Raw genomic sequence first — 9,641 nt, 5'->3', positions numbered from 1 at the left:
GCCAGAGAATGTCACAGTTGCCACCTTCCCCACAGCTTGCTGATACAGCTGCAGGTTAGCGTCGACCCTCCCTGCGACTACTGGATTTGGTGCTGGGTCACAAGCTTTCAAGGATTTTTGTATTTTGGGATATTTCTGCTTCCCTGTAGTGACTTAAATATGCATAAATGCAAAAAATAGATTCTATGCTAAATATTTTGACAAGAAGAAATACTGTAGTGTTGAATTACTCGATCGAATACAAACAGATTGAGAACTCCAAAGGGGTTTGAAGCTATACAAACCTAACTTCTTTTTCCCTACTAGTCACAGATCATAATCAACGTTGCATATGTTATACAATATAAATGAGTATAATTTCTTTCACTGTATCTAGAATGTACATCTTTTTGTAGAAGTTCATTATAATTTTATGTTGAACTCTTCTTTTCATTATGGTTGCGATTCAAACTAAGTTTTTAAAAATAAGATTTTACATTTGAATACGTTTTTTAAAAGGTTGATCACATGACTATTGTTTTTTTGCTGAACCGTCATGGTCCCATAACTATTACATAATTAATTTTAATTATTTATCTTGCTTTACACTGAAGGCTTTTAATCTTGAAGTACAACGTTCCATATGTATGTGAACTCCATGTGCAACAAGTCAGCATGGCAGTGAATAGAAAGAAATCCCAGTTTGATCTTGAACATCAGTAGCTAGCATTGTGTTCTGTAGTTACAATGAAATCGTGTATCTGTTCAACTAAAATTTAGAGAAGTGAAATATAAAGTATTTTTTCCCCATCACAATATGAATTAGATAAATTTACAAGCTCAGAAGTACTGAGTTAGTAATAAAAAAGTTAAAAGACCCTTCATTTGAAGCAGCTCTGCAGTAGTTAGTAGGTAACACTAATGAAAGAGGCAGCGTGCAGTGGTAGTGGTCTCACACTGCTGAAGCATGTATGGGAAACAGCAATACAAATCAAAGGAAAAGGTTGTTAGTGTCAAAACTTTCATTCATTTCCTACAGCGTCATATCTTTTTATTTTATATTAACGCAGTGAAATAGCGAGAAGAACAACCTATTATAAACTCTGCTCAGAAGCAGGGGAGCGCAGTTGTGACCTGCTTTATAGAGATGCGTTGGGCAGTACTACAGAGGAAGGCAAACCCTTCCCACGCGGTAGGAGCTTCTTGCCTCAGAGGTTTGCAGCCCAGAGAAGAGAGCAGCTCTCATGGCTCTCCTACTCCCCCTGCCAGGCAAATAGCCTGGGACTCACGTTATCGTTTCCATCTCCCATTTCTCCCCCACCCATGTTATGGCTGATGCTGCAGAAACAATGTGATAATCTGGAAGAAGGCTGACACAAATTGCTTCCTCACCTAAGGCAGAGTGGGAACTCTGTGTGCCTCAGAAGAAAAAAGGAGGTCATAAAAGGAAATGTGAAGTCCTTCATAGCTGAAGGTAGTCTGTCCCTACACCACATAATTAAGAGCTTCATTATTGTTTCTGAAAATTAGCTTTTTCCGTCTAACTCAAAGTCAGCTTCTCAATGCATGCAGTTTTATAAATCATTGTTTTAATACATTAATATTACATTTATATTTAACTTTTAATTGGAGAATTTGGAAACTAGTGAGACCCTTTATTTCATTGCCCTCCAAAGTCAGTTTTCCCGACTTATTTGATGCTTCTCATTTCCTATAACCTAATAACTGTTCCGCATTTCAGATTACATGTTTTTTCCTCAGTTTAAATCCATTTGTCATTTGCAGCATAAAGAATGTGCTGTATTTTTTATGCTGGTAGTGTTAGATACAGATTCCACTGTAGACCTAACAGAAACAGCAAAAGGTTATGCTTCATTAAGAAAAACTCTGCACAAAGTACTGTCCCAGTTTCTAGATCTGCAACTGCTATATGAAGATCCTTTTTTCAAGAACAAGCTTGTCTGTAGTGCTTTATTTGCACAGCAGCTTCTGATACATGAAAGTCTAATCTAAAAATAGAAAGATACCAGCTTTTACTGAGTGAATTATTTCCAAATGCAGTTCTTCATTGCAAGAAGAGTGTAAAAACAACTAAGCAAATAAATAAAACTCAGCCCTGTAAAGCACAGTCATACTTATGTGTACCAGGGAAGAAGTGGTGGATGGAGGCAAGAAAGGGAGGCCAAAAAGACAGAAAAGCAAGGGTTTAAGAGGTTTGGGGTTTTTTTTATTACATAGGTGGTAAAGCTATGCCTTCAGGGTTTATAATCTGTGGTTTTGTGAATATATTTAAAATTTAGTATGTTTGGATCCATTTTTCCTCCTTTGCATTCAGCGTGTCATTTGGACTTACAAACTCCTTGGGACAGAGACTTCATTTTAAGATGTGTACAAATGCTATCTGTTAGAATAGTTGACCGGTTTTAATTGAGATTTCTGGTACTCCCAGACTGCACATTAATAATCATAGTTAATTTTCAATGCTTTTTATTGGAACAGGGATGTACTGAGAAACCATTGACACGGTGCTGTGTTTTTTTTCCTCTTTAAAATCAGGGTTTACTCTCTTAGCTTTGGATATACCCAGCAAAGCCCTATCAGATCTCCAGCCACAGCCTGTTCTATCAATGATGCAGCTGTTTGGATGGGATGACATGGTGTGGCCTCAGCTGGTGTCAAGATATCTAAGTCACCTAATTCAGAACAGGTGAAAAATTGCAACTGCTTCTTCTTCCGTTACCTTGTCATCCCTCCAATAGACTTGTGGAAACTGTTTCTTCAAACAGTAATGCTTCATGAAGATGGTCCGGGTTCTTTGCATCTGCTAAAGTTTTAGGTTTCTTGAAATCATCTGGGACATTTCACAGCAGATAGTGGGTGTTATTTGGGTTGGGTTGTTTGTTTGTTTGTTTTTGTGTGTAAATAGCTTAAGATACTAAAAATTTGTCAGGAAGATAGGTAAGTATTTTGAAAAAGTTATTTGTCTTTTTATTTAGCAAACCCCCCCCCCCCCCCCCTCACCGGAAACAGTGTTGTTACTAACAGATTTTGGAAACTGGGGACTTAGACATTATCTTCCGTGAAGAGCAATACTGCATCAAAGTGAAATGCCTAAACCATAACCTATTTTTAATTTGCATGTAGTTATCCACCCCTGTCTGTTGTTGTTACACTTGGGCAAAGTTGTTACAGTTTGGCAAGGCAGTCGCCTCCTGCCCTAGCTGCCCTTGAAGTTTAGGTAGTAAGTATTAGTATTTTCACTTCTTCAAACTGAAGAACTTCTCCAGGAAGCTGAGGAGGATGGGTTGGGCAGTATTGGAAGTATAAGGAAAATGATCATAAGGAAATGCATGCATTAAAACTTTCTTTTTGACAAGCTTGGAACACTTTCTAAGTGTGTGTTAATGTTCGTGTAGCTCAGGTTTCTGAGACCTGCTAAATGGATGCTTTAAATTAAATAATACATTTAGAAAATGTATCACATTACTATGTTTTACATGCTAATGTCAAATTTTCACAGAATCACAGAATTGTTTAGGTTGGAAGGGACTCTTGAGGTCCCGTAGTCGAACTTGTCCAATGCTTCTGCTCAAGCAGGGTCAGCTAGAGCAGATTGCTCAGGACTCTAAGTCAGAATTTTATATACCTGAGAAATTAGGTAGGCCTCTGTGAACTTAAGATAGATGGATGGTGGTGGCTGTTGTGGTGTGGGTTCCTCCCCCCCCCCGCTTCTGAATCAAGCTTTGGAAGCAGGGGAGGTGAGAGATGAGAGAGAGAGAGGGAGTGTTTCTATGTTGGACTGTATTTGAAAGTGAAAAATGTTGCACATTTTTAGGATACATATTGTACTAAGGAGCATAGCTGTAAATCAGGATATGGTAAAGACTATTTCAGTGTGATCAGCAAAGGTGAGGCTATGGCCTTCTTGCAGGGAGATGTAAAAAGAGATTGAATTTAGTTCCTTGTGTGTCAGTTTGGAATTTAGGAGAGGGATGATCAGTCCTCTGATTTGCCATATTTCTCTTGTATGATCTTTACAGGGCGAGTTTCATGCAAAGTGGCAGATACCTAGCACATGCAGAATTAAGTGGGAGTTAAGCACATAAATGCCCATTTATAATTTGAATTTTGTTGCTCTTCAGGTGAGATCAAGAAAAACATTTTGATGCCTAAACTGGAATTTTGGTATAATTTAAGTGCTTAAGGCTAATTACTGGTTCCCCCAGTAAACACTTAAATGATTGAAAGCACTTACTGAAGTATTTATTAGCAATATTCATTAAGCACCTGACATACTGTTCTATATGTATCCACAGATGCATTGCTATGCTGGCTGAGGTAACATTTACTGTATTTGGAACCATGGCTGAAGTATTCCTGTTTCCAAGTGTTTGGGAGCACGATTTCATTAGCAAGTGCAGAACACGCACACCGGGCTAATACTGAGTTCCCCATACAGCCTTGCTGCCGTAATTTCATCTAAAAAATGCAGTTAGCATTGATGGTAGTTACCTGGTGTACGTTAGTTGAGTGATTAGAACACTTGTGCAAGAATTTGGAAAACCCAAGTTAAGTGGGCCTCGCACTCTGAGGGAGTTCAAACCTTTATTTCTAAGTACCGCCTTAGAAAGGAACGAGAGGACCTTGCCCCCTTTTTGCAGGTTGTACCATGGACTAACTGAAAATGTCAGGTTCATGGGTCCATGTTGAGAGCACCAGCAGGAAAAAGCATGACGGCATAGTTGAGCGATGATGGGTATTTGTCTTTTGCTTACGTGTGCATCTATGTTTTCACTCTTTCTGGTTCTCTCTTATATGTTCTCACTCTCTGTCACCCTTTGCTTTTCCTAATCTTCCCCCCTGCTGGAAGCATGTGACAGAAAACACTCACAGAGGCAAATATTTTTGCCTCTAAGCTGTCGGGGTTGCAGTTGCCAGCCTCGAGGAGAATTGTCTGTTTCCCCTATCAGTTGCCTCAAGGCCAACAAGGTGAGACTAGGCGAAGGTATGTCCCTATGTCATCAACAGAGCTGTAAGGTGCTCAGGTTTCCTTGTGAAAGGACAATGAATACCTATGATAAGATTTTCCTGGTAGAATTATATAGAGATATTGTACTCTAAACACTGTAATTTTATTATATGCTAATAAGACAGCAATTTTTTTAGCATGATTCATGCACTTACTTACCTTAGGCAGCTGTAGAGCAAAAGTTATCATAGTATCTAAGTGCTGGGATCTTAAGACTTCATGGTTACTGCGTTGTGATAATTTTCACATTCTCAGTTAAAAATGAAAAAGATTATTTTGTTGCTGATGCTGTTATATATCCTGCAAGCTCTGTCTGGCCTCTTTAAGATTGAATCTTATTCTGCATATCAATTGTTTTCAATATCGATAATAAAGGTTCTGATGGATAAGCTCTGCCCTTGGGAACATGCACACAAGCTTTGGCATTTCTTTTGCAATAGTGCCTAAAAGTTCCTCTCCAGATCCATGTTGTTTACTGCATGATAGTATCATAACCTGTTTAAACTAACTCTGAGCATGTGTATAAGATCACTGGTTTAAAAGGACCACTTGCCATACTTCTAGCAGGTAGTTATTGGTTTTTTTTCCTTTCTTAAGGATTAGGAGGGTATTCCTCTCCATTTTTAAGAAGATGCTTAAGTGGCCTACCTACCAGCAAGCAAGAGAAACAAAAGTGAGACTTCAGCAGAAAATGTTTTTGTGAGCCGTTGGGGCCAAGTAGACTAGCTGTGTACATCAAGATTACATAAGGCTGGATTTTTTTTTTGTTGTTTGTACATTACTACAAAAAGCACTAAATCGGCATTCTATTATTTTTCTCTTTTGGTACTGGAATTTAATCATCTTTTCTTTATGTTTTATTTGCTTGCATTTGGTCTCCTTATTTATTTTGTCAATAGTACTTCAGAAAGGATGTTCAGACAAAATACAGAGTTGTCATTGGTTTTAACTAAATGAAATAGAAAAAAAATGAATGTTCAGTGAGAAAAAGAATCCAGTTTGGTTTCTGTCTGGACCTGTGTTGACTTTCTGTTGCAAACATGAGTAAAAATTCAGTAGAAAATAAGTAGATTTATATGTACATATATCAAGAAAAGAGTACAAGCATTTTTCATTAAAGTCAAAGCACCTTGGACTGACCAGGGAGGAAATCTCTTATGTAAAAAGGTGTAACTATTTTCAAGAAATTTCACTGACCTGAAGCACACCCGGAGCTCATCCGATAGGAATTGCAAACAGGGTGCAGAACAGACCCGCTGCCCGTGAGCAAGGCGTTTCTGCGGAATTAATGGTGCGGGGCTGATGTGCTTGGGGAAAAGTGAGTCCAGCAGCTACTCCCGGTGGTAAGGCAGGTAAAACTTTGGGAATACTGAGCAGTGGAGTAGAGGGATTGTCCATTGGGTGTTGGTGGTGCCATTGACTCCAGCCTGACACCTGGCTGGTAGACTAGTAGCGAGTGTTTGATTCAAAGTATATACAGGAAGTTTGCTGTGTGGGGGAATGTATATTCTTCTGTGTGTATACATACATAAATGTGTCTGTAAGCGTACATCAAGTATAGTGGTTTCCTTTCTCATCTCCAAGCTGCCTTTTTATGTTTCCCTTTTTGATCTGTTTCTAACCTGACGTGTCTTTATTTGCTAAAGCAGCCCTTCTCTTCTCCATCTTTTTCGTAGGTAGGACTAAGCAGACTGCAGAGTAGCGTGGGGCACCTGAGCTGGCTTTACCTGAAAGGCTGGGGTAGCTTAAGCAGTGTCAATATGAAGTTCCAGGTTGATGCAGATAAACTATTCCCAGCATTGTACATCGTCAATTTAGATCATACTGTCAAATTATCCATTGTTAGAATAAGGCATTTCCCCTTGTGTGAATTTATCTCCCTTTGTTTTGTTTTATGTAGAGAAAACATATGTATATGTGGATGCATGCTTTTATATTACCATGTGTGACATTGCCAAATTTATCATGTTCTTTGTGTTCAGGCATCAGGTTATTGTGAGCAAAGTCTGTAAAGTACACAAAAGGATTGCCAGTTGGCCTTTCGGTTACTTTATTTCTAATTGTTTCTGTGCACTGTTTTTATACGTCTACAGCGAAATGAAGCACTCTGCCACCTTTTTGCATACTTTTATTAGATCTCTCGACCTTTTTCTTCCTCTTCTACCTATGCAGTGCACTGTGTGAAGCTTTTTCTAGTATGGGATATACATCCTATGAAGCTTTGACAGTGCGTTCTTGGTTTCGATGCATTTTGCAAATGTTCATAGATCAACCGACTGGTACGCTGGCCAAGACAGATGCTGAGCGAACAGTTGGTAAGTGTTCACATTTCCCTAATGTTTGCAGTAACGATTCTATATTGCAAAACTGGCAAACATTTTCAGCTAATTACAAAATGTATTTTTGTTTGTATTCCTTTACTTTTACCTAATTACAAAATGTGTTTCTTTACGCTGCTTGTGCTATTTATTGATAGTTTGCCTGCTCTGCATATGACAAATTTATCACAAACAAAGATAAAAGAGCTTGTTTCCTTGGAAGCAAAGAACAAAAACTTGCTCCCAAGGAGACAAGCTATTTTTCCCCCATGGAGAAACTGCTCTGAAAAAAGTGAAAATCTGAAGTAAATAGTCAGAAATCACGCTGTGAATGCCCTAAAAGAAAAAAAAGGGAAAAAAAAAATCCAGTTGCAAGTAATTCTTCTCTTTTCTATATTGGATATTTTGCTTTCTTAGAGAAGTACTTCATCACTTCTTCTATAAAACACTGCAGTTCTAATTATTTGTAGAACACATCTTCTAGCGACTGTTTTTCATACACATTTTGTAGATTTTGAAGAAAACTGTCAGTAAAATGAAAGACTTAGTTATCTATTCTTCATTCTCATATGTCGCTATTAGAAACATAAGTAGTTTAGACACAGGTTCTTTGTCTAGAGAGATACAGTCGGTTGCAGAATGCTTGTATTTTAGACATTTTAAAATCGTTTCATTTTATGATTTTGGGACTAAAGTAAATTGAAAAGCATAACTGTATAGTGTATTTACTGCTGTGCTCTCTTGTAACAAACAGGGAAAGCCTATATGGAGCAGCTGACTGAAATGACAAGACTGATTTTTAAACTCTCAGAAGTAGAAAACATTCTTTCAAAGGCTCAGGTTGAAGAGTCAGTTTTCAAGCAAGACCCTAAAAATGCTCTTGTGCAATTCATTAAGGTACTGTGTTAGCTTCATAGGACAATTTTAAGGGAAAGGAATTATGTATCAGATTTTGTTTGGTGTACGAAAAGAAATTACTCACACAAACCTGGTAAAAGACTTAGTAAGTTTATTTAAATTTATTTCGGTGTTTCTGTTTTCTCAGGCTGTTGGTAGAACTTACAGTGGCCTTCAGACACTCCCTGAGAAATCTGCCATGGTAGCAAAGACTCTGGAGTATTTAGGTGATGTATTAAAGTATGTAAAACCTTATCTGAAGGTAAAAGGACCTCCAGAAGGGCTGCAGCTTACATATTGGATCATAGGTAATTATTTTGCAACCTCTTCTCTCTTAGGAAATAGTTCTAAGAAATCAGTAAAATGTGACTTTTAATACTTCTTTTTCCCTATGCTGTCTATCTTAATGGTTTAAAACAGCGAAGTCACCAAGATGTTACAGTTAGGTATTTACTTTTCTTCCGCTGATTTTTTTTTTGTTATTTTTTGTCCTGATGTCTAATTTCCTTGTGGCCTTTTTTTAGTTACCCCTGCAAATGAGTATTTTCCAAAGTAAGATGTTTTCATGTCTTTTACTGCTGAAAACCACCTGTTTTATCTGAACAAAACCAGAAATGATGACAAGGCAGTGAAGCAGTGTTATGACAGGCTACATCGTATTTACTGGAGTTCTGATAGTGGACAGGTTGGCTTAGGAATGTAATTTGCTTCCTTTTAGAACTGCTTCTCTTCCATATACTCTGTGCTTTATTAAAGCTCAAATTCTAGTATTTGTTCATTAAAGTGTGGAATCACTGATAGGATGGAAAAATAAGAGTGCTGTTTATTATGAATGAATACGCCATTCTGACCCACTTACCTTCAAAAATAGGGTAAACTTTATGTACCTTAAAGACAGAGGTAATGATTTGCATTTACATGCAGTGTCCGTCATGATTATAAGGAGTGCAGTGAAAAGCATGACCAAGATGCAGAAGGTGCATCAAATGTAATGGAATTTGAGCTTTGTAAAATGCTTTACTTTTCTATTGCAAGATCTGCAGATTTTGGTATACAAGACATACGTCAAATTAAATTTTTTTAGATATCCAGATGTTGGATTGGAGCCTTGTAAAGTAATTTTAGATTGGTATTTTCCTTTCTGTTCTTTGCAGTCGGAAATGATTAATCTTCAGTCACGCTATTGTGTGGAAGAAATTGTCCTTTCTTTTTAGTTAAGGAAACATAAAAAAGGTTTAAACGAAAAAAAATATTTAAGCGTATTTCAATCACTTCTTCACATTCAGTGGGCTTGTTAAATTATAAGGACAAAGCAAGAGACTTAACAAATCTAAACACCTCCTGTCTGTGGTCAGATTGTGTCTTCTACTGTCCCATACATCACAGCAGTGATAATAGGAGGAGTACTTTTAGCAGGA

General features: G+C 37.7%; 1 protein-coding gene across 1 annotated transcript in view; it reads left to right on the top strand.

Annotated features, from left to right (window-relative positions):
• The window catches only part of MMS22L (MMS22-like, DNA repair protein), a 98,974-nt gene that overhangs the window by 67,422 nt on the left and 21,911 nt on the right, over positions 1-9,641 (top strand). Inside the window, exons 15-19 of the mRNA XM_009889019.1 lie at positions 6-54; positions 2,536-2,686; positions 7,181-7,323; positions 8,081-8,223; positions 8,372-8,531. Coding sequence (XP_009887321.1) covers positions 6-54; positions 2,536-2,686; positions 7,181-7,323; positions 8,081-8,223; positions 8,372-8,531 — 646 coding nt within the window. The remainder of the gene's footprint in view (positions 1-5; positions 55-2,535; positions 2,687-7,180; positions 7,324-8,080; positions 8,224-8,371; positions 8,532-9,641) is intronic.

This window comes from Charadrius vociferus, unplaced genomic scaffold, assembly GCF_000708025.1.
Source record: "Charadrius vociferus isolate BGI_N301 unplaced genomic scaffold, ASM70802v2 scaffold166, whole genome shotgun sequence".
NCBI lineage: Eukaryota > Metazoa > Chordata > Aves > Charadriiformes > Charadriidae > Charadrius > Charadrius vociferus.
Note: the sequence above shows the minus strand (reverse complement) of the source record. Positions and strands in the feature narration are given on the sequence as shown.